Below are 26,831 nucleotides of genomic sequence, written 5' to 3' on the forward strand. Positions count from 1 at the left end.
GCACAATCCTCGGGATCAACACCTCTCCTCTAGTATAATGCATTCTCTAACAAGTGTTAGTCCAAAGCTTCCTCATCCATGGTTTACTATCCAAGCGTTCTCACGCAAGATGATTCTCCTCTATGTTCCACATGTCCCAAATGTTATTTTCATTTGATTAATAGATTTAGAACCACACTTGAGCACATTAAGAAGCCCCCAATAGTATTGGGTAGGTAAATTATTTTCCTAGATTATTATATTCTCACATTGTAGTGTTATTCACATCATAAAAATATATTGTCATGCACTAGTTATATTTTTCGACAACTACCCAAATACATGTAAGAGAAATCCTATGGGTCAGGCATGGGGAATGTTACACTTGTCATAGATCCCCTCTTATAGAAGATTCCTTATTATTATTTCTCAAATATGATCATTAATGTAAATCACTTATTAAGAAGTTACATAAAATTACACCATTTTATGCATTTGAAAAAAGGGTCCATTTTTTCTTATCTTATGTGGGTAAAAAGTTTCCTATTTTTTGTTAGTGGTATTTATGCCATATAATATTTTCACTTGGGTACTCACATATGCTTACCCATGCAAGGTGAGTTCTATAATTCACCCATATGTCATATTCATGCTTAACATAGCTAATGATGATACCACACCACTAAACTACTATTGTAATGTCATGGAACATCTTCCTTGAGCCACTTTCAACTTAATCTAGATGTGATACTTCACTAGGATGTCTAGTACATAGTTTTGGTTCATCAGGCACCCTCTCCCATTGGTCTCTAGCCCTTGGATCCTTTTTTTGTGGCTATAAAAACAAAAATGAGTTCCATAAGTTTTAGAAATTGTGTTTGGCCAAGGCCCATGCGAGTACAGTAAAAACTATCACTCAAGTGAGTGTTTTGCAAAATATGCCCCATGTGCAAAATTTGCATTAGCCTTTATTAAAAAAGACCCCAGCTTTGAAAATCCTCAATGAATAATTTTTTGGCCTATGAAATCCTAGGAGTGTGGTGCCCCTAGATGTAACTTGGTGCCAAAACTCCAAAAATGTTAATAGTTTGGAGATGTGAGTCCTACTTTGTATTTTATGTCTAGTTGCATCTCACTTGATAAAGTCATTTAGAGACATTTTTGTGGGTACAAAAACCAAATTGAGTAGAAAGAAAGAGTTCCCTAAGATTTGGAAAGTTTTTTTTTCCAAGGCCCATGCAATCAAACTACTCACATTTGCTTAAGTGAGTGCTTTGCAAAATCCACCCCCTTGAAAAATTTGCATTATCATTTTTTGAACAAAACCATATCTCTAAATATCATCAATAAATGATTTCATGGCTTATAGAACCCTAGGAGGGGGTGTCCCTAGGTAAAAATCGGTGTTAAGATCCAAGCATAATTGACAATTTTCCCATTCGAGTCTTGATTTGTATTTTATGGAAAGTTGCATCATGCTTACTAAATTCATTCAAGTACATATTTGATTTTTTTTGTGGGTATAAAAACCAAAACAAGCTTCGAATTTCAATTTCATAAGCTTTGGAAATTTTATTTAGAAAAGGGCCATGCAAGCACAATACCCATGATCACTCGAGCGAGTGTTTTGGAAAGTCCAACCCCTTGTGAAAAAATTGCATTGATCTTTACTGAATAAAACCCTGTCTTTGAACATCCTCAAATAAATAAATGGTTTACCTATGGAGTCTTTAGATTAGGGTGTCCCTAGCAATAGGATGGTTCAAGGAGTCCAGTGGAATCGACAATTTTCCTATTTGAGTTCTAGTTTGAATTTTATGGAAAGTTGCAACTTGATTCCAAGAGCCATTTAGGGACATCTTTGAATTTTGTACATGGGTATAAAAATCAAATCAAGCATCATAAATGAGTTTTTTAAGCCGACATTTGTGTTTTTCCAAGTCCTATGTGAGAACGCTACCCATGATCACTCAAGATTTGAAAATTCCAACGCCTTTTTGCAAATTTTGCATTCATATTTAATGAGAAAAACCAAACCTCTAGGAAATCCAAATAAATCAATATTTGACCTATGGATTCCATGGAGGGGGTGTCCCTAGATATAATCCTATTATAGGAGTCCAATAGAACTAATGGTTTTCACATTTGTGTCCCATTTTGAGTTTTGGGGCAAGTTTCAACTCACTTCCAAGAATCATTTAGGGACATATTGTGAATTTTGTTCAAAGTTATAAAAACCAAACTAAGTAGCATAAATGAGTTTCATAAGCTCCAACATTAGTGTTTGGAAAAGGCATTTCTTAGTGTTGATCAGTTGTTGTCATTGATGTCAACCCAAGCAGCACCAGCGGCTACCCCGATATTTCATGGGAATTTTGACTTGAAAACTTACTCTATTCTGAGTCAAGGGTCTTCTAGATGGATTCTAGTCATCGAGATGTTTCTGTTGATATATGGCATGCCAAGAAATTATTCACGGTTTGAGAGATATTCATGTTTGAAGTTAGCAACCCTAGTTAGTGGGCTAAAACCCTATGGGGTTGTGGCATGGCACTCATAATTGGTTGTGGTCACTGAATAGTCAATAATTAATAATGTTTTTTTTTGCTCCTACAATCCCTCCAATGTTCACTTGTTGAGGACCCTCTCAACTCAAGACATTCATATAAATAATGACCTTGATATCCTCCTCTAGTAGGGTTTTGTGGCTTCAAACAGGTCATTGTTGAATTTTCGCTACAACTTTGTTTCTTCCCCACTTCAGAAGTAGAAGTTAAAACTCACTTGAGCAAAAATCTTAATGAACTTCGTGACCAAATTTCAGATCTTGGTATGCTATATTTTCAAAGAAATGACCTGAGGAAGTTAGGGTTTATGCGGGCTCCCAAATTCCATGTATAATAGGTGACGTCGGGAAAATCATCATAACTTTATCTATGAGAATTGGATTCAAATTTTGTCAATAGTCATAGAACAAGGATAGACTATAGTTCGTTCAGTAGATTTTTTAGGTCGAGAGTTCACAGAAGTGAGACATGGAACTTCCTACAAGTTCGCTCTACTGAACCAGTCTATAATCAAGTCATTGTGGAATATTGGGCATAACTCTTTCTTGAAAAATCCAACATTGATCAGACCTATGGGGTTGGAAATACGACTCAGAGGGACACCACAGGACGCAATTTTAGACCCTATAGATCCGCAATTACATAGATACAACAGATTCAATATCGAGGTCCTAGAAGGAAAGAAAAAGCATGCATTCAAGGTTCACTACAATAAGGACCACACATCAACAGTCAAGGGTAGGTCTCCTACAGAAAGGTATGTATGATTAGTGTTTACATTTGAATTTTTAGTATCATCTATGACATATGTTTTTGCAAAACAACGTAAGTATATACAGTGTCTCGGTTATATCTCTATGTCTCTATACATCACAACTAGTTTTTCGGATGTCCTATTCTTGATACTACACATTTTTATGCTACATATTCTTGATGCTACACCGAGTTTGTTAAATCTATATGATGTTGTAAGTTCATGTTACTAGTCTTGTCATAGTTGATGGAATGTTCTTTGTTGTTGTACTTAGAACTTGGTCCATCACAAGTCTAGGGTTTGTCATCAGTTTTTATTGTATATATCTTTAGGTCAATTTTGGATATAGTCTTTCATAGAGTCCAGGCCTATATCAAGAGTGGAAGTATTTGTCGACTACTGTAGCAAGTGAACAACAAAAGTGAAAAGCACACTTCAGGTACTATTAGGTCCCTATAATTCTAGTGATTCCCCCATTACTATTGTCATTGTATCCGTTATTGTTAATATTGTGCCCCTATTGTCCCCATATTGTTATTAGTGTGCCCCATAGAAACCCACTATTGTTATTGTTGTGCCCTTATGTTATTACTGTTATGTCAGCTTGATTATATTGTTTCCCCTTAAACTCCTATATATAGAAGGGAGGTTTAGTCATTTGTATCATCCAAGAATTGTTCATTTGTGTAATGTAAAGGAGGTTTCCCCCTTGAAGAGGTTGAATTCTAAGACGTTGATCTATCTTTTCTATCTTTTTGTGAGCTGGTTTCATAACATTTTGTATCAAAGGTTTGGATTCTAGGATTTCGCTGCTCCAAATAGGTCATCATGGTATTTGTGCTATAAGTCTTTTTCTACGACGTTTTAGAAAAAAAAACTCATTTGAGCCGAAGTCGTTTTGAACTTAGGGTCTAAATTTCAGAGCTTTTCTCGCTATATTTTCTGAGATATGATCTGAGAAGTTAGGGTTTCTGCAGAATCCTGAATTACATTCCAAATAGGTGGCCTAGGGAAAATCGTCATAAATTTTGTTCTGAGCATTAGATTGAAATTGCGTAAGACATTTCAGAAAGAGGAAGGCCTGTAGTTTTCTGTTTATTAGTTTCAGGTACTAAGGTTGAAACAGTGACATGTGGCACTTCATACAAGTTCACTCTACTAAACTAGTCTATAATCAGGTCACGTGGGAGATTTGGCATAACTCTTCTTTGGAGAATCCAATCTTGATCAGAAGGGCTATTGCAGGATGTGATTTCAGATATTCAAGATCCACAGTTATAGAGATACAATAGATTTAATATCGAGTTCTTACAAAGAAAAAACAGGTGTGTAGTTTTTTTTTAAAGTTTGCATAAGATTGGTTTGAAAAATTAGTTTGAAGGAATTCAAAGGGAATAGTGAATAATTATTAGCATTAATTGATACCCCGAAGAAAGAAAATGGAAACACCTAGTAAGTGACCTAAAAGATCTAGTATGACTTGTGAAGAAGAGGAAGAAATGCAACATGATATATCAAAATTACATGACCAAGTACGACAAATTTCACTCTCACAAAAGGCAATTGAATCTAAGATGGATGCCATGGAAGCTAAGATGAATGGCATGGATGCTAATATGGAAGAATTGAAGATAAATTTGAATAAGTTGCTACAAGAAATGGTTACTAATGGTGAAAGGGTAGTAAATGAAACTCATGATGACAACAAAAGAAATGTTAATCATGATTTCATAGACTCTAATGTTGGATTGAAGACCCATCGTGTTCTAAAAATTGATATGAGTAAGTTTGATGGCAAGGATCCTGAAACATGGATACTACAGATGGAGAATTTTTTCGATCTCCATAATGTGCAAAACACACAAAAGGTACGTATTGCCACTTTATATTTGGAAATGAATCAGTTTGTATGGTATCAATGGCTTTGCTCCCATAAACAAATTGTCACTTGGGAAAACTTTATGGAATAAATGATAGCACATTATGAGGATACAAAAAGCAACACCTTTTTTAGCCAATTGATAAATCTCAAACAAAAGGGTTCAATGATGGAGCACATTGAGGACTTCCCAAAATTGAACATAAGGGTAAAATATATTCCAGAGCAGCATAGGATTGATGTTTTCATAGGGGCTTTAAAGGATAATATCCAACATGAGGTTTGCCTTTGGGAACCTGATTCATTGGAGAAGGCATTCAGGTTAGCAAGAAAAATGGAAAGAAAAATTATGGCATTCAGGAAGCCTACCACTCACAACTATAAAGATGGAAGTGTTGTTGCCCCTAGCCTTCCACAACCCACAAGGTTGACACCACAACAATTGAAAGAGAAAAGAGCAAAAGGACTTTGTTACAGTTGTGATAGCAAATACACTAAAGGTCATAAGTGTACTGAGAAGAAATTATTCTACATAGATTGTGAAGAGGAGAAAGAAAAGGAACAAGAAATGTCAAAAGAAGAGGATATACTCCAGGAACAAACCCTATATAAAGAAGAAATGAATCCAACCATATCCTGTAATGCATTGGATGGAATTACCACTCCTCAAACTATCAAGATACAAGGACATATCAAGAAGAAAAATGCAATAGTGTTGATTGATTCAGGAGCTACCCATAATTTTATTCATTGTAAGATAGCCAAGGATTTGAATTGCTTCCTATATCCAGCACCAGAATGTCAAGTGATGGTTGCAAGTTGAGGAACCATAAATTGCTTTGGAAAGTGCCATAATATCAAGCTATCCATGGGAGAATATGTATTGAATAGCCCAATGCTTTCCATTCCAATGGGTGGTGTTGATGTTGTACTAGGATTCCAATGGCTACAATCTTTGGGTACAATAGCTTTTAATTTTCAAGAACTTTTAATGAAATTATGTGCGGAAGGAAAGGAAGTTGAATTAAGGGGTATTGAAGGGAAACCGGGAAAGGTAATCATCTCTAACGGTATGACAAAGCTTCTAAAGAAGGAACAACAAGGCGTAATTACACAATTATGTTCTCTAGAGGTTCGCACATCGAAATCATCTATTTCTCTAGATCTCCAAAAAGTCTTGGACAATCATTCCAAGGTATTTGAGACTCCCAAAGGCCTCCCACCTATTCGTGACCATGATCATGCTATTCATTTGATTCCAGGAAGTGTTCCTCCAAAGACTAGGCCGTACAGATATCCCTACGCCCAAAAGAGTGAAATTGAACGTATGGTTGCATAAATGTTAGAGGGTGGTATAATTCAACCTAGTCAAAAAGCTTTCTCTGCTCTAGTAGTATTGGTGCACAAGAAGGATGGATCATGGCGCATGTTTCCTGATTATAGGGAGCTCAACAAGCTCAATATTAAAGATAAATTTCCCATTCCTGTCATTGATGAATTATTGGATCAATTGCATGGATCAATTTACTTCACCAAGTTGGATCTTTGTTTAGGATATCATCAAATCAGAATGAAGACTGAACGCATTCCAAAAACAACATTTAGAACTCATGAGGGTCATTATGAATTTTTGGTCATGCCTTTTGACCTTACCAACGCACCTTCTACATTTCAAGGTTTGATGAATTCCATTTTCAAACCCTTCCTTAGAAAATTTGTGTTAGTATTTTTTGATGATATACTAATCTACAACAATTCTTGGAAGGATCATGTTCAGCATGTTGACAAGGTGCTCAAACTATTGGAGGAGAAACAATTATATGCAAAAAGCTCCAAATGTTTCTTTGGAGCACAAGAGATGGAATATCTGGGTCATATTATATCTCATGAAGGTGTTAAGGTAGACCCTAGCAAAATTAAATCCATTAGGGAATGGAAAATCCCCACATCCATAAAGCATTTGCGAGGATTTATTGGGTTGACAAGGTACTATCGCAAGTTTTTTAAGAATTATGGGAGAATAGCAGCGCCTCTAACAACATTATTGAAGAAAGATGCATTTTCATGGACTCCAGAAGAAACAAAGGCCTTCGAACATCTTAAAGAAGCAATGTGCGAAGCACCTATCTTAGCTATGCCAGACTTCATAAAAACCTTTATTGTGGAATGTGATGCTTCAGGAAATGGAATTGGTGTTGTTTTAATGAAATATGAAATACCCATTGCTTTCGAAAGTCATCCAATCAAAGGAAATTATTTACACAAAGCAATTTATGAGAAGCAAATTTTGGCAATACTACATGCACTTAAGAAATGGTGACCCTACCTAATGGGAAGACAATTCAAGGTAAAAACGGATAATGATAGTGTTAAATACTTTTTAGAACAAAGATTATGCTTTGAAGAGAAACAAAATGGGTCACAAAGATGTTGGGTTTATGAATTTCAAATCATCTACAAAAAAGGGAAGAAAAATGTTGTGGCAGATGCACTCTCAAGAAAGGATGAGGATGTGGAAGCATTGTTGTGCACCATTTCTATTATCCAATCAGATTGGATAAACAAAGCAAGGGATGAATGGAAGAATGATGAAGTGTGGGCACTCATTCAAAAGATACAACAAGATCCCAGTATATATGATACATTTAGCTGGAAAAATGATTTGTTATGGTACAAAGATCGCTTATACATATGTAAGAATTCCCAACTCAAACAAAAGATTCTTATGGCACTGCACACTACTCCATTAGGAGGGCACTCAGGATTTTTAAAAACTTACCACAAGATTAAGAAGGAGTTTTTTTGGGATGGCCTTAAATTAGATATTCAAAATTCTGTGGCGGGATGTTTAGTTTGCCAACAAAATAAAGTTGAAAAAATTAAGACCCTGAGTCTATTACAACCTTTATCCATTCCAAGCCAACATTTGGAGGAGGTTTCAATGGATTTTATCATAGGTTTACCCAAGTCCAAAGGAGAGAGTGTCATCATGGTGGCAGTTGACAAACTTACCAAGTATGCACACTTTTGTGCATTATCGCATCCATTTAAAGCCAATACAATTTCTACTGCATTTATGGAAACAATTCAAAAGCTACATGGAAACCCAAATATTATTGTAAGCGACAGAGATCCCATATTCACCGGAAATTTTTGGACAGAATTATTTTTTTGTCTCACTACTCAGTTAGCTCATAGATCATCTTATCATCCTCAATCTGATGGGAAAATTGAGATAGTAAACAAATGTTTGGAAGGATATCTTCATTGCTTTGTATATGATTAACAGACACAATGGGTCAAATGGTTGCCTTTGGCTGAATGGTGGTATAACACTTCCTTCCATACTGCAGCAAAAATGACTCCATTTATGGCACTTTATGGATATCATCCACCATCGATCACATCATATTTAAGAGAAAATTCTAAGGTTCAAGCAATGGAACATCACATCCTGCATCAACAACAAGTTCTCCAACTCTTAAAGGATAACCTCACGTTGGCGTAGAATAGAATGAAACAACAGGAAAATCAACATCACAATGAAAGAAGTTTTGATGTAGGTGACTGGACATTCCTACGGCTACAACCATATCAAAAAATGTACCTCAAGCAAGCTAAGAAGGATAATAAATTATCACCAAAGTATTATGGTCTATACAAGGTGTTGCAAAATATTGGTACTATAGCATACAAATTGGAGCTTCTTGCAGTTTCCCAAGTGCACCCAGTTTTCCATGTTTCATGTTTAAAGAAGGTTATAGGTGACAAGTTCCCAGTTCAAACAATATTTCCAGAACTTGACGAGGAAGGAAAAATCATATTGGAACCAGAATCAGTCACCGAAACAAGAACTCGATAGCTACGAAATTGATCAATTTCAGAGTATCTCATCAAATGGAAGAACTTATCCACCGAAGATTCCACATGGGAGGATGAGAATTTTATACAGAAGCATCCAAAACTACTCAAGCGTTGAGGACAACACGTTTTGGAAGAAGAGGGTAATGTTAGGTTCCTATAATACTAGTGCTTCCCCCATTACTATTGTCATTGTAGCCCTTATTGTTATTATTGTGCCCCTATTGTCCCCATATTGTTATTAATGTAACCCACTATTGTTATTGGTGTGCCCTTATGTTATTACTGTTATGTCGGCTTGATTATATTGTGACCCCTTAGACTCCTATATATAGAAGGGAGGTTTAGTCATTTGTATCATCCAAGAATTGTTCATTTGTGTAATGCAAAGGAGGTTGCCTCCTCGAAGAGGCTGAATTCTAAGGCGTTGATATATCTTTTCTGTCTTTTTGTGAACTGGTTTCATAACAGGTATGCATTGTAATTTTTAATTTGTATTTATTCATTATCATGCACTTACATGTGTTTTGCAGGCAGAGGTAAGTTGAAGGCTATTATGTTTTGTTTTGGGGTTGGTTTCACGGGGCAAATTTTGGATATAGGTAGAAGAAGATTTAATTACAACTTCAAGCAAGAATTCAAGAGCATAAGGGTCAAATCAAAGGAAGCATTACAGTGGGACATCCATTGAAGACATGGCAGTATATTGTGAAGAAGTGTCAAGGCCAAGAGTCATCATTTTAAAGTTGTAAAAGAGTGATTTGTAAAGTGTCATCATTGGAAGAGTCATTATTGTAAAAGAGTCAATCTGCTTAGAGTCGAAAAGGCATTATTGGGAGGTATAGGAGTCTCTTTTGGGATGATGTCATAGTTGTGTTGTAGGTCATAGTGTGATTGGGTGTTAAATAAAAATCATTGTAAATCATATTGTATCGTGGAGCATTGTCCCTGGCACGAGAATCCACACTCTTGTCTCATTTCAGTCATTATAGGATGGAATGGAGGTGCTAGGCTAGTGCATGAAGTCCCCTACAGGTTGGAGCTTGTCAACACTTCAGGGTTAGTCATTTACCAAGTAACATGTAGTATACACTACCTCTACCCAGAATTCTTGTCTCAACCTGGAACCACTGAGCATGCTCCTTGATTTTTCCATCAATGTCCTATTTATCCTTTCTGCAAATCCATTCTACTGAGGTGTGTATGGGGTATTCTTATATCGTTCTATACCCCACTTTTTACAGTACTCTTCAAATTCCTTCCCTCATAACTCTCCACCAATACTCATCCTCAACACCTTTATTTTCTTCTCTATTTGATTCTCCACCAGAGCCTTAAATTCTTTAAATTTGTCAAAGACTTTAGATTTCTTTCCAGGGAAACATATCCATGAATTCCTTAAGAAGTCATCTATAAATGAGACGCAGTACATTGATTTACCTAGTGATGCAAATGACATAGGTCCAAACACATCATTGTGCACTAGTTGTAGTATTCCCTCTGCCCTCCTAGCACCATAGAAGAATCTCGCTCGATTATGATTCCATATAATTAATGTTCACAAAAGTAAAAATTCATAGAGAAATTAAACATATCGTTTACCATACCATTTCCACGCAATACTCGAAGGCCCCTCTCTCCAATGTGTCCCAATATTTGATGCCACAACATAATCTATTCTCTTGAAGTTGCAATGTTTTTTCCTTCTTCTACTACACTCTCAATAATAATGGAATTTTTGCACCCAACACTAGTAGTCCTTCCTAATATCTCATTCTTTGATGCCACAACATAGTATTTGCTCCTGAAGCTACAAGCGTTTTCCCTTCTTCTACTCCACTCTCAGTAATAATGGAATTATTACACCAAACACTACCAGTGCTTCCCAATATATTATACATAGTTCCAATTCAAACTCCCCTTATAAATACCATTGCTCCTCGAACCATCCTGTAGGTATCCTTTTCAAACAATATTTTTACACCTGCATCACTCATGTTTCTTACATAAATCAATTTTTTGGCTAATCCTTGGATGTGCAGAACTCCAAGGAGTGTATTGATCCTTCCATCCATGATCTCCGACTTGAATTTTCATTATCCTATGATTCTAGCTTTCGAGTAATCTCCTAATAAAACATCACGAACATTGAATATTTGATACTCACAAAACCACTCCTTGTGAGGAGTCATATGAAAGGATGAGTATGAGTAAATTAGTGATGATTCATGATCTAATTGTGTACTTGAAGAAGCCAAGTACACACCCCTCCTTCATTTGAGGAGGTTTTTTCTTCTACAAAAGGCGCATCTTAAGATCCCTTCCCTTTCTATGCAATTTTGAGTTTACAATATTTCTTGTAATTCCCTTATTTTCCACATCTCCAACATACCTTTATGAACTTTCCTAGAGATTTCAATCTTCCTCTAGATTTATATCTCCCACTTGAGGACTTATTTTTATTTCTATTTTCGGAGCATCCACTTACAAACAAGGCATCTCTATTCTAACTCTCCATGCTTTTCTGTATCATCTCCTCTGAAAACAAGGATGAGACTATTTCATTGAAATTTGAAGGTAGTTTCATTACTACCTATTGAAATAACCAGAATGTCCCATGAGTCTGGTAGAGAACATAATAAACTAATGCACTTATCCTCATATGCAATATTAATATCAACAAATAATAGTTGACCCACCATAGTATTAAAAGTGTTCAGATGCTTTATCACCAAGTCTCCATTCCTTCATCCTAAGGTCATACAACATTTTCTATAGGAACAATTTGATTACTAGGGACTTAGACTGATATAAAGCCCCTAACGCGTCCCACAAATCATTTTTTGTTGCTTCCCCTGACAGATTCAATAATATTGAATTTGAGAGACACAATCATATTATGTTGTTTTTTTTTCTGATCCATCATCATCCAATTTTCTATTGACATCCCCTTCAATGCAGCAATTGGATCCACAACAATCCACTCTATCCACCAACAAGTCTTCCATTTTGATCTTCCACAATTCAAAACTTTTCCCATTAAAGTTCGTGATCTCTATTTTTTAACTACTCACCACAATTCACCACAAGTATCAATCCCACAAATCTCCCACTATAACAAGACCTACCACAAATATGATCCAAACCCCTTAACCACAAAGGTGTCACTTTGAATACAAAAATTCTCTGATAACAAATTTATGTTTTAATCCTATAAAATTAATCGATGCAAACAAATTATTAATAAAAAACAGAAAAGATACAAAGGAAAACACACAAATTTTCATAAATAATTTATCCTAGAAACCCAAACTTAGGAAACCATCAAGCTCTTTTTCATTTTTTCCTGTACAATATATTACAATACAATATACAACCCACAACATATGAACTGAAAATGGAATTGTAGTTCCATAACGGAAACTACAAAACCATGGACAAAACCACCATGCAACACAAAGTTGCTTTCAACAAAACCATGGGCCAAAAACCAGCAAAGGCGAGTGAAAAAAACCACCCAAAAAAAAATATTTAGGTCATTTCCCCAAACCCTGTCAAATGTGGCATACCCCCCAACTCAGCAAAGGCAAGTGAAAAAAACCACCCAAAAAAAAATACTTAGGTCATTTCCCCAAACCCTGTCAAATGTGGCCTACCCCCCAACTAGGGGGGGCTGAACAACCCCCCCTCAAACCCCATTTTTTCCATGTTTCATATAAGTTAAGGAAATAATATAATACATACCCAACTTATTTTTTGAATTGGTAAAGAAACTTTAGGGGTTGCTACATCAAGGTTTGAAAGAGTGGAGTTCATATTTGGTGGGTAAATAGAGCAAGATTCGCATGGGGAGGAGTGCCACACAAAATTTTGATGATGACCAATCACCAATGATGATATTTGACAACATACTCCAACTTGCATTGATTTCATCTTAGACTTAGCAGATTAAATCCATGTGTTAAATCATTATCTTCATCATTGTTTCTAGTCTAGTTTCTAGGTTGGCTAATTAAATTTGTAGAGAGTGGGAGGATTAGTGGCGGTAAAATATGTCATCTTCCAATTAATCCATAGTGATCTTAATGGCAGGGAGGCTACATATAACCATGAAAAAAATTAGGATATAGAGGGACAAGTCCACAGTGGGAAAGGGCCATGGGGAATAAAGGGCATAGAGGAGTGGAAAGACAAAGGTGGTAGTAAGGAAGAATAAAAAAGAAATAGGAACCCTAGAAGACTTAAATTGGAGAAAATAACTACTTGTACCTAGTAGGGTAGTGTTGACACAAGATCATCATTGATTGACTTGACAAGCATTTCCAATCCAGTGTGCAAGATCCCACCTCAATCCAAGAAGCTACATAAGGGAGGTGAAATAATTGATATATATGGGTTGAAAACATCTAATTAACATGTTTCATGGCTAAGAATGGTAAATTAAATAAGAGCCTTGTCATGAAATAAGGTAGCTAGAACATTTCCCATTGATAACTTAAACCACAACATTTTTTAAAAGGGATTTATTTGCTTGAAAATACACAAAGGAGTTGTTGGATCAAGCAATGTGGAAGAAATAAATCTTAGAAAAGGAGGGGTAGTAGAGATGAATTTGAAGAATATGGAAATCAACAATGATCTAGTGGGATTAGTGTCGAAGCACAAATGTTGAATGGTTTTTTTGGAGTCACCTATAATGTTCAAATTATATGTATTCTAGGGGAGGAGACCAATTTAATACCCAATTGAAGAGAATAAGCTTCAGGTTGATTATTGGTAGCAATGGCGAGGTAGGAAGGGGGGGTGAAGACATATAGGGATGCCCAAATACCTAAATGACTTCCAATTGTCTTGAACTTGGAAGTTAGGTATTCTAGTAATAAACACTTGCATTCTAGGCCTTGTGTTCCAAGCATAAAGTTGGCTTTCCCACAATTCGTAAGATTTTTTGAAACATTTACATAGAGAACCATTATTGCTTTCAATGAAGAGGCTATCACTGTAGATGCACGTTCAATTAGCATGTTATCTGTGAACTAGGAGTGATTAATTTTTATAATCCCTCTTACTATGTGGATTCTAGTGATGTGCCTTAATTTGTGAATGCTCATATTTTTAGCGACATTCTCAATGGCCATTTCTTCCCATTAAAAAAGTCTTTGTAGTTTTAAGAAATGAGTACATTTTATGTTTAAGTATATTTTTTTTTAATATTCAAAATTATTAAGTGAAAAACTATATCATATGTTTATCTTAAAGGTAATTAATGAAGTTAAAGTCCATGTTATATATAGATTTGTTGAATTATAGATTAAAAAATAGAATGGGGCATCACTATGTAAATAGGGATAAACGTTGACAAGGGTAGACTTGTTGTACATGTGAGAGAAGGTGTTAAACTAATTTCTTTAACTATGTAGCAAATTTCTTTATAACTATTGAAATACAAAGATATTTAAAATCAGAGTTTTGATTCATTTGAATCTTGACCCATTTTTAGAGCATGTAAGTTGATTAAAAAATAGGTAAAATCATTAGGGACATCTTTCCACCATACATAAGGCTCCCATTTTTTAAAGATCTATGTTGATTAAAAATAGATAAAATTATTAGAAACATTCTTCTGCCATACCTAAGGCTCACCTTTAGCTATTAAAGTCTAGACACAGGTCAATTTAGAATTTGGAAAAAACCTTAACAACATTATTTCATCATCTATAAAACTTCCCTTTACTTATCAAAATTTTTACATCGATCAATTTAGAATTTTGAGCGAAACACCTAAGCGTCATTATGCCATAAATAAGCTTCTCTCTAACTACTAGAGTCCATAAAATATATCTCAGTGTGCGTAATATACGTGCGCTGCATAGAATTAAACTTTAAAAACAGATATGCGGCCGATGAAAATGATTTCGACCTGAAGAACGCGGCACGCGTAAATTGCTTACCTGAAAAGAGTGCATAGAGGCCCCTGTTTCCGCGCGTGAGCTTTCGCTCATGAGCAAAGCAAGATGCCGCACACTCAGAAAAAAAAATTCCTTTCCTATTCTTATCTGAAGGATGTAATTACTGATATGACACTTTGACCAATTATGTTAAAATTGAATTTTAAAAAATTAAATTTAATTGCGGAAAGTTTTTTATTTTTTAAAGTGGATGAGGATCTGTGGATTTTTTTAGTTAAGTGTTTATATTGATTTTCAAGGGAATATGCAATGATTATAGTGTATTGCAGCGTTTATTAAGTTGCATTGATTTTTAATAAATTTAAAAAATAAATTTAAAAAAGTAAACTCCTGCCATGAGGCTCCTTGCCAAAAATTTCCTAAAGATTTAAAAGTATTTCAATTCTAATAAGTTCTTCATTATAATTTATAATATTTACTTATATATAAGAAAATTTTATTTAGCATAATGATCCATTACTTTTAATAAATTTAAAAAACTAGATTTGTGCCATGTGGTTCCCACTCACCAATTTCTTAGAGATTTGAGATGATTCCAATTCTAATAAATTTATTCATGAAAAGTTCTTCATTATTATTTATAACATTCAATTATATATAAACAGATTTTATTTAGCAAAATGATACATTTTACAATAAGACGTGTAATTCATTTTTTGTTAACTTAAAGTTGATCCATAATTTTTTTATACATGGTTTTTTTTTATACATGGTTAAACAGGTAAATGTGTACATTATTTGGTGTTAATACTATTTTTTATTATATTTATGAAATCTTGAACTATATCAAACACATTAATATTTTTAATGTAGTTGTACTAATTTAATAGGTGCGATTTTATTAATTCTAAATCATTTTAGAAGGATTTTACATTAAAATAATAACTAACATTCTTTTGAGTGACTAGAATAGAAACGAATTATAAAACATTTAAGTTGTTTCAAAAAATTATATTTTATGCTTTTATTTTAAAAGTAATAATTGAAATTAAAACTTATAATAATTGAAATTAAAATCTGCATATCATATGAGACTTTCAGATATTATAGTTTAGAAATTGAGATGAGATATTGCTATCTAAAAAGAGTCAAATTTTGCTAAAACATTTTGTATAAGAGAAAATGCCCTAAAATCCCACTCACGTGACAAAATTCCTTCTAAATATCAAAACTCGAAACTTCCTAACTATAAGAAGTTAAGGTGTCAACTAATCTGATTTTTTTATTAATTTTTTAAATATCTAAATTAAATCAAAATTGAACAAAATCACCAAAAACAACATTCTAAGCTTCCCTCTAATTACCAAAATTCGGATTGATCAATTTTGGATGACAAAAAACCCCTAGAAGCATGTTTTACCATGCACAAAGCTCCCCCTAGTTATACAAATATGGATTTCGATCAAATTCAAAATTGAATCAAACCCTTGGAAGCATGGTCCCCTATTAGAATCTAGAGATGCAGAAAGTAGAAATATAGATTTGGATAGAATTCAAAATTGAATCACACCCTTTGAGGAATTGTCCCGGCTTAGAATCTACAGATGTAAAAAGTTACAAAGTTTACTTTGTGTGTAAGTGGATGGGTTTAATAAAATTATTTAATTATGTAGTGAATTTTTTATAACTATAAAAAAAATAAAAAATAAAATAATTTAAATTTCAATCTATTGAAACTTAAATCATTTTTAAAAAAGAAAAGCTCTTTAAAATATCATTCCACTTGAAACAAAACTTTTTTAGTCATCAAAATTGGATATAGATGAATCTAAAATTTAAAGAAATCTTATAAAATCATTTTATTATACATAAAAGCTATTCTCTTCCTATCAAAATCTAAATGTAGACCAATTCAAAATTAAACTCAAGTAAAACTACCAAATTATTATTTAATATAGATAAAACTTCTTTCTATCTTAATCCTAATCAAAATTAAAAACGTAAAAAACCCAAAATGGATAATTTTAAAATGGATCAGAGTCTATGGTTTCATATCACCCTATATAAAGAACTTGAATCAGTGTGGATTTTTCTAACTTTAACCAATATTAAATTAATATTTTTTTAGTTTAATATATATTTTATAAATTAAACCTGTTTTTTTTTTCTAAAATAAAAATATAATATTCATTCATATTTAAAAGAGTTTTTCCGTGAAAAAAAAAATCGCATTAAGATTGTTGACAAGTGTTTCGAACCACTCACTATAACTCATGATCATAATGAGGACTAAATTGTAATTATTATCCAACCATCAACCATATGTATTTTTTTAACAAAAAAATCACTTAAATTTGTCCTTTGACCAATAAAAACATAATATCTATTTATTTTTTTCCACACTCAACTATTAATAAAAATTGAAATAAAAAAGAAACATACTTACCCTCCATTTTTTCAGTTCTTCCAGCGTGGCATTCTTGTGAGGGATCTCGTAAACATTCTGTGATGGGCGACCGCGATCCAGTGCGGCATTCGTGCGCGCCTCATTTGGAACACCCCGCTTCATTTCGTCTATACCCTCACTCTTCTTGAATCGCTCGTACTTCTACCTCGAAGGACTTCTCGTCGGGTTTCCGCGACCGCCGGAGCTCGTGGAAATCTTGTTTACGCGCAGGAGAAATGTTACCAGTCACAATAACACAAACTACAGACCACCTCCACTGCAAGTCACAGCTTGCCTTTTGTTTTGGGAAGTATTTAACACACTAAAATCGCACCAATGTCACCATTTCGGAACAATCCTTGGCGTGAAAGCACGGTATTGCTCATATTAAAGTACTGTTTTCAATAGTTTTCAGAAACACACTTACATTTTCATTTTTTCTGGACCCATGTCACAATTCTGAATAAGACTATGTATACTGAAAAACACCAATGCCCACCATTTTGAAATTAACGTACAGCCAGAAATTCTTCTTTTTCTCGACACGTAACAATTCTGGATAATTAAAGTACGGTCAGAAATTCTTTTTCTTGACGCGTAACAATTCTGGATAAGATTATGTATACTTGAGAACTGGTCCACTCTAAAAACTGGTCCAACCACGATTCCTTTAGTGTATATATATAAAAATTACATTTTAAAAACATATAGTAATTTGATGAAAATGAGTTGGGCCTGAAAGAATGGAGCCACGCGTTAGCTAATCTCGAAAAAAAAACATTGAGGCCCCTGTTCTGCGTTTCGGCTTTCGCTTAAAAATATTGTAAGCAAAGCAGGCATCTGCACACAGTAAAAAGAAAAAGAAGATCTGATCTCGTGGTTGATATGCTTTGGGTTTTGCTTTTGTTTCTCCCACAGGAGTATTCCTCTCGTCTTTGGTCGATGCAGTGGCATGTGCAGTCACATCAATATTTCTTGTCATTCGATTATATACGAAAAGCTCTTTTGATGTGAGAAAATGCCAAAAAAATCATGACGCGTGGTTTTTCTTTGCTTTAACCCCTGGAAAGTTAATCATTCTTTTTTGAACTATAACTTTTACGAAGGTTGGCCGGAATTGCATGGGAAGACTGTGTAAGGATAATGTCGGTGCAGATACGCCATGGTTTTAGCAGCAGATTGGTTGAAGTTTGTCGGTGAAGTTACGTCAGGGTTTAGCAGCAGATCGGTTGAAGTTTGTCGGTGCAGTTACGTGGTTTAGCATCAGATTGGTCGAAGTTAGTATAAGAGGTACGCCGCAGTTTTGTTTTATTTTATTTTTTAAATGTATTTTAGTTATTTTTGTAATGAAATGATATTTTAAAGTTTACGAGATTAAAAATAATCTATAAGATCATTAATTCTTTGTTATTAGCTTTTTGTAATTTAATCTTTTTCTGATTCAAATTGATGATAAACTGATCCAACTTTCAACAATCTCTTAACTAAAAACAATGACAAAAAACTAATTGTTAATTTATTAATTTGATTACATCTTTGAAAACCAAGATATGTATACAACAACGACTACTCCATTTTAAATTAAAAAAAAAAAAAAATTATTATAATGTTAATTTCAATATAAACCATTTGTGCTTAATCTCATCTTCAATGTTCATATCTTAGATATGTGTGTATTATTTATTTGTTGTGTTCATTCTTTAGTTTCCTCCATCCGATTTCCAATGTCATATGAGAGCACTGATGAGTTTACTCTATTTTTAATTTGAACATAAAGGTAGTTATGTTGAGTATTAGAAGAGTTTTATATTCCTTCTTCTGATTCTCAAGTCAAAGTTATAAATATATCATTATTAACTCTTGAAATTTTGGAGTAGTTGTTCTATTGTGGCAAAATTTGTGCAATATGGAGAAAATTTGACAATTCCATTGTGTTTGGAATGCACTTTTTAGTTGGGTTTGCTTTTCATTTTTCACATAAAGCCTCTATACTGGTAAGATCTAAAGATTTTCTCCCAATTCATTGTGGTTGTTGACTTAAAAGGAGTAAAGAACTTTGGTTCATTTCTTAACTAATTTACGTCATTCTTCCTAAGTTTTTTGGTAATTTTTTATTTTCACAACATTTTCTTTGAATTTTCCATGACATTTTTTTTTTTTGGATTTCATCCTTATATTTTGTAGCATTTTCATTGTCTTATAATGATATTTTTTTTTGGCTTTTATGGATTTTTTTTTTTATTTTTAGGTTATATCCCTTCTTTCTTGTGTGGGCCAATTTAATTTTTGGACTTCATTATACTATTTTTGTTATGCTTGATTTCTCATGGTGGTGATACTTTTTAAAGCTCCTAAAATTGTTTTTAGTGTTGTTATTATTTTTAGAATTGTTTTTTGAATTACATATTAATTTATGGAGTTATGTGCTAGTGTATCATTGAGAAAACCAAACCAAATCCAAGATATCAACCTTTTCAAAAGAGTATAGGAGATATTTCTACTTGCTGATATAAAAACCAAAAAACAAAGACTAAAAATTGAGCCACATAGGAAAATTAGAGACTGAGATATACAAACAAAGAACCTAAAAGAATAAAATAGAAAGAGATCGGCCAGGGTGATTTGTCATGCTTATCTATGGTTCAACATTCTTGCTTGAGGGGAGAGTCTTCAAAGGATTTCCATGAGGAGGAGACCTATCAAGCTAATGTGATGCATCCTCAATTGGCTAACTTATCTGCAATTTTATTTCTAGTTCTTCTTATGTGAGTAGGGATGATCATCAAAATGGAAGGACATAGTGATGTTACTCATATAAGTAGGCTTGCAAGTCTCCAACTAAGAGATATTTTGATGATATGGGTGCTATGAAAGATCTTACAGATCACTTTTACAAAAGTTGATGATCTTCTTCCACCATATGTTTGATGTAGCCTTGATTCTAGGAAATCAATAGCCCCTCTTCAGAGGCTTTCAATTTTGTTTTGTTTTTATTGTTATATCCCATAAATCTTGAATAAATATATATGGGGGATCCCAAATAATCTATGAAGATACGACCTCACCTGGGTTACCTTCTGAAGCACCATTAAAAATGAACTTTAGAAAACTCACGGGTTCTTCACTCAATGAACCTCTAACATATCACATGTGTTCATGGCATACTAAAAAATACCCTTTATTTGACTACATATTGGAAAATACCTATAAAAGTCACAATATTTAACTCCTACCAATACGAACCCAATACACCTTCCCAATTTAAAAAACCCCTACTTTCACTATATATTGTAGGTATCCACTTTTTCAATAGCATTTTTATACCCTTTAATATTTTTTCATTAACTTTGAGCTCCATATTTTGTACCCGCCAATATAAAAACTTTTACCCCCTATTATATGCTCAATATATTATGTCATTTTTTCCTCAATATATATCCCCCAATATGAATGCACATGGTATGGTATTGCTCCCCCAGTAAAGAACCCATGGGAAAATTAGGGGGAGGAGGGCTCCAAGAGGAGGGAACAAACATTGTAGCAGCGTGAAGAGGGGGAAAAAATTATTCTTGGAGTAGAGAACCAACTATGAAGCAGCAGGGCCTCCTTGCCTGAGGCCTACTTGTATTGATTGATTAGGGCTATGTGGAAATTAATTTCTTTACACTCTCTTGAGCCATATTCTAAAGGGAGTCATGAGTGGGAGTGATTTTTGAATATGCGATGATTACTCTCTTTCCAAATAGACCAAAGGAGAAATCCTGGAATGATAGTCTAGATTTGGGTCAAGATAGGATTATTGAAATCTTAATCCCTCCAATTGGTAATGGTGTGAAGGATATTAGATAGATCATGGTTTGATCTCTTCATGCTTGTAGGTTTTAACCCCATACAGAAATTACCTGCATAGAAATTCTAAAACACAAAAAATAAACAATGCGAGAGCATAACTCATAAAACACATATACATAGAGATTTTCCCCTAGATCCCAAAATTGGGACTACCAAATTGATTTTTCATTATGTTCTTTTCAATGTTACAATACATATATATACATGTCAAAGCATCCAATACCATGGACCGAAAACCATTGTGCCCAAAACCATGTGCGAAAACCATGCTCAAAACCATAGGTAGGTTCGCCCCACCTAATATAGGGTTCAAAAAACAATTCCTTGCTACACTGCCCCAAACCCGATAGAGGGGGACTACTCACCCCCCTCAAACCCTCTGGATAAGGGGGGCTTCCGCCCTCCCTATGACCCCCCCCCCCCCCACTACGCAATGGATGCAACGGACGGGGGCTTCCACCCCCCCTCTAAGGCCCCGCTGTAATAGGGTGGCTAGTCGTGGAAAGAATATAACACAACCCAACAATGCCAAATTCTAGATCACTCCTTAAATGATTGGAATAGGGGAAACTATTGAAGAAGTGTTCCACATTTTAGTGTCCTCAAGGCACAAAGAATAATCGGAGGGGCCCATACACTTATGTTTTTTAATGTTCTCCCAGGTTAAGGTTTTCCTTGAGCCAGGAGTCATAAGAAGATGGAAAACTTCAACCATAGATTTATCCACCAATTGCAGCTCTAGATGGTATCTTTTGGAAATTCTTTGAAACTTACTTCCAAGCTATAAGTTGCATGGATAGAAAAGGAACCACTTATTCCATAACCCCATTGTAGTTTATCAACTAAGTTGGATATCAAGATGAGTCTTTGCTAAAGCTTTTGCCAAACATCTGACCAAGTCTCCTCCCTAGGTCCGGGGTTCCATTCCCTTGAAATTAACCATTGTATCCATGTTTGATCTGAATTAGATTCTTCCCAATAGTCTTTGACATTTGAAATCCTTGGGAGTTCATGTGGAGGTGAAAATCCCTTAAGTCATTTTGGTCATGGAGCTTTGGGAGTTGTTGCCATGTTTCATCTGAAAACATGGTTATCTATCCATAAAGAATTTTTTAGAAGAAGTGTTTTTGTATCAAATGATTTCCTTTTCTTGCTAGATTCCAAATGGATGGACCTTCTTGGGATAATGGAATTCTTATGAACTTCCCAATAGGAAGGTATTTTGCATATTTCTCATCCATATATATTTCCAAAGGTGTTAACTTCCTTGAACCCAATGACACCAAATATCGACTCTCAAAATTGTAGCTAAAGTTGAAAGATCTCTTAGCCCTAGCCATCCTTTCAACTTGGGTTTGCATATCTTATCCCAAGCTACAAGCACCCATTTGTTTCTCCAATTTTTCTCCTCCCCACAAGAAATAAAATTGTGGGCTTTTGATTGAGTTAAGGATGGCGGAGGGAGCCATCATAGCAAAGCATGAATATATGTTCAAAGCATGTAGCATCAACTTGAGGAGGACTAGTCTTCCTACCAGGTTTAGGGATTGGAAAGTTCACCTAGTTAACTTGTTGATGAATTCACTAATGAGATCCTCCCATAAACTAAGCTTCATGGAACTATTTACAAGTGGATATCCTAGATATTTTGATAGTAATTTATCGATTTGGAAAACAAGTAACTTTTCCATATGTTTATGCATAGTCAAGTCGTATTAAAGAAAAAAATATGGTGCTTATCTATGTTTATTATCATATGTGAGGCATGAGAGATGTTCTCTGAAATGTGAGAAAATCTTTTGGCTTCTTGAATAGTTGGAACATCCATACCCAAGGTATCATTGGCACAAATTTTGGGTGCAATAGAGTGAGATTGTCTCCAAATAGACACAATCCTTTGATTTTTTTCTCCTCAACTTCACTTTGAATGCTTGCCCAAGACCTTACACTTTTATAATAAAGAGAAAATATGACATCAAATATCCTTTCTAAATACCACGATAGGTCGAAAAGGGTGTAATAGGAAATCAATTTAGAAAATAGAGAAGAAGGATGAAGAGATAAGGCTCCTAATCTAATAGATCCAGTCAAGGTCGAAGCCAAATATGCATAGATTCCTGAAGAGGTAGTTCCAATTGACTTTATCAAACGCCTTAGAGAGATCAAGTATTAGAAGCATGCCAAGTTTCATGGAGGATTTGAAAGAGTGAATGGTTTCATGTGCAATAATTATACCATTCAGAATTGTACGCCCCTCCACACAACCAGTTTGTTTCACTGAAATGAGCTAACACGGGAGGGTTTGAGACAATTAGATGTTATTTTGGTGATCACTTTGTAGAGTAAATTACGCAAAGTAATGGGTGTAAGTTGTCAGGGTCCTCTACTTTGTCCTTTCTAAGAACTAAAGTGAACAATGTAGCATCAAGAGCTTTAAGGATGGTTTTTGATATCCTTGCTTTCTCCATTTCTTACTAGATATCATGTACAATTGTTGACCAATAAGCCTAAGAAAAGCTAGTAGTGAAGTTGTTTGGTCTATACAGGCCTTGTTACAGGGCATATATTTTGCTACCTCTCCGACTTCTTTGATAGAGATGTCTCTTAAGAGAGCCTCATTTTTCTCTTTGGTAATCAGACGTGAAATGTAATGAACTATTTTATCTATAGCCTCTAAGTGGTTTGGTTTGCAGTTACATAGTATGTCTTTATAATATTGGTCCAACACATTAGCCATGTCCTCATCATCCTAAAATTTGACACCTTCCTAGATTTTTAAGGAAGAAATATGATGGTGGTGCCAATGTTGAAGCATCAAATTGTGGAAGAAAGTACTATTTCACTCTTAGTCCTTCATCCATCTAATTCTATAATTTCTTTTGCCAAAGTATTTCTTCTTGTGTCCTTTCTTCAAGAAGAATGAGATTACATGCTTCCTCCTTTATGAGGTCTATAGTGTTGTTTTAATCAATCTTAATTGACTAAGACTTCAACATTCATTGTCAACCCAGGGTAGGTCTTGTTGTTTCAATGGAGTTTGCACTGTCTGTGCTGATGCACTCCAGCCAAGCATAAGAAAATGCCCAAAATTGTAAAAGATTCCGTTGATATAAATTGTTGAATTAAACCATGCGTGTAGACATAAAAAAAGCACTCTAAATAATTAAATCACAACTCGCAGCTATCAAATTAAAGGCGCGCCACACAGGAACTAATATCTACTCCAACTCGTTACTACCATTCTGTTGATTAACTTAGTGTAACAACATAATATAAATAGAAATAGCAGCGAATATAACCCACGATTTCTATAGCAACAGCGAGAAACCATAATCAATGAACTAAACTAGAATGTACACTACCTAGATCACTGCAATCGCTACCAAAGAGGAGGGCCCTTCCTCCTCAGCAGGTCATAGGAAGAACACAAAAGTGATTAACAAATCAGTTGAAGAATAGTAACAACATCACCATGCTGATTGATATTAAAAATAAACTCAGAATTACAGAAGCAGAGTAACAATACTCTTCTATATGTCGTGTCCCTTTTCATGAAAAATTAAGTCTTTTATAGTTATTACAACCCGAACTTAGAAATAGAACAACCATGAGAATCTCACGATTCTCATGATGATCAAAAATAAAATAATTTACAACCTATTGCTAAATACAAATATCCATCAGATATGATTGCAACTGCTTGAGTCTTATTGCTTCAAAAATAAACAATCCATACTATCGACAGTTGTTAGTGGAATAGTACCCACATTTTCCAGCCTCGAATGCAACAGCATCAAGTGAATGGCGGTTCAGGATGATGCGACATTACTGGCGACAACACTGTTGGTGTGACGAAGGATCAATCGTGGTGTAACAACATCCAATGTGTAACAACAATCTGTAACAACATCTAATGTGTAATAGCAACCTGTAATAGCATCTAATGTGTAGTAGCAACCTATAACATCATCGAATGTGTAACAACAAACTGTTCTACCTTTTTTTGTAGTTAATCCTTGCTTCCTATATAGCTTTGTTCTCGCAGCCATCACCTGAAAAGAATGACTTTAAAATACTTATTCAATACTCTCCCAGTTAGCCAAAAAAAGGAATCAAGCCTCGTATTATTCGGTAAAATACAAAAAAGTAACATGGCAATAGAATACGTCAAAAAGGTAAGAAAACAGGGAATTTTGTCATATAAAGTCACAGGCCTAGAGGACAGAAAGGTCAAAACTGGGGAAAGAATGTGCAAAAAATAGGTAAAAAACCACACCTAACATCTCCCCCTGACTGAAGCAGCTGCATGTCCCCATGCAAAATTCAGTTCCTTCTATTGTACCCTCAATGCAAATCTGTGAAATTATAGGCACTAGTAGTATCATCGCCCAGAACTCTGAATCCTTGAATGGCCATTAACTGATGTGGCCAATAGTCCTCTTCGTAGTCACATAAATGGTAATCAGGCTAATACTCATCTAATGGGAACCATATCAAAGGAAATTTGAACCTGAGGCCAATCTAGAACGCCTCCAGTGTCTATATAATATGAGCATATTTCGAATCCTATGTAACAATAGCCATGAAGTTCCTGTACTAAAAGGGGTCCCCTTCCTGTAACTTTGTGCTACAGGCCTCGGTGCACTTAATACATCTGGCCAACGCTTGGCTCCTCATATTTGTAAACATGTTCAGGAAAATCCTCACAGTTCTTTTTCTATAGATGGTCGATTGTTCTCTAATTTTCGGAGTGCTCAGGAATAGTCTAAACTCTCGCCGGAGTTTGCAAGCCATTCCTGGTTCAGCCTTGACCCACAATGTTGTTCTTTCCTCATTGGTTTCTGTTGTTTTCTTGGCTAGGTGCCACTCAATATGATTCCTCATGAATGAAAGGAAGGCCTGCAACTGCAAGTCCGCCATGTAGGAGAGGACTCTTGCCACCATCTTCATGCTCACAAATTCACACATGTTATTGTGTAAGAACAGCTCACACAACAAGCTCTAGTCATCAAAGTCACAAGAGTGGAAATTTTCCAAAAAGGTACGGGTTGAATAACACAAATAGGACCTATTCTCATAAAATTCCTTTAATTGAAATTAGTAGTAATGTTCCCACAAGAACACATGGTATGATGGGGATGGCCGACTGCATGCTAGCAAGTTTAGAGCAACATCATGGAGTTTGGTCTTATGAAACATCAGGTCTGAGACTTTTCGATGCAACTGATACAGTTGTTCATCCTTCTTCTTTATAACTTCCTTGTGCCTCCGTGCCTCCTCTTCTCTTTCCCATTCTTCTTTTAGCCATTTTTCTCTTAGGGAATCCATCATTCTTTTATGCATTTCGAGTGAAATCACTCCCTCCTGTAGAGAGAGAGCACGAGCTGCTTCCACTTTTGTAGCTCTGGCAACAGAAACAATCTCTTAGAATGCCATCCTTCATTAGGACTTGGTGTTCTTCTGCATCCACTATCAATTGAGGGTATAGCAACCTCCTAAGGGAAAAATTGTTCTAGTTCGGTTACTGGTTCTTGTGTAGCAACAACTTCGTTAGTGGTTTTTGTCATAGTTTCTTTATCTTCTT

At 34.9% G+C, this 26,831-nt stretch overlaps 1 protein-coding gene across 1 annotated transcript in view; it reads right to left on the minus strand.

Moving 5' to 3' along the window:
- LOC149241546 (calcium-transporting ATPase 8, plasma membrane-type-like) overlaps positions 1-17,851 on the minus strand; it is a 180,419-nt gene extending 162,568 nt beyond the window's left edge. Inside the window, exon 1 of the mRNA XM_089370583.1 lies at positions 17,396-17,851. Within this exon, the coding sequence (XP_089226709.1) occupies positions 17,396-17,518 (123 nt within the window). The 5' untranslated portion in view covers positions 17,519-17,851. The remainder of the gene's footprint in view (positions 1-17,395) is intronic.
- Positions 17,852-26,831: the final 8,980 nt, after the last annotated feature.

The sequence above is a fragment of the Pinus tabuliformis genome, chromosome 8, assembly GCF_031772625.1.
Source record: "Pinus tabuliformis cultivar Carrire ecotype Pingquan chromosome 8, CPIR1, whole genome shotgun sequence".
NCBI classification, from domain to species: Eukaryota; Viridiplantae; Streptophyta; class Pinopsida; order Pinales; family Pinaceae; genus Pinus; species Pinus tabuliformis.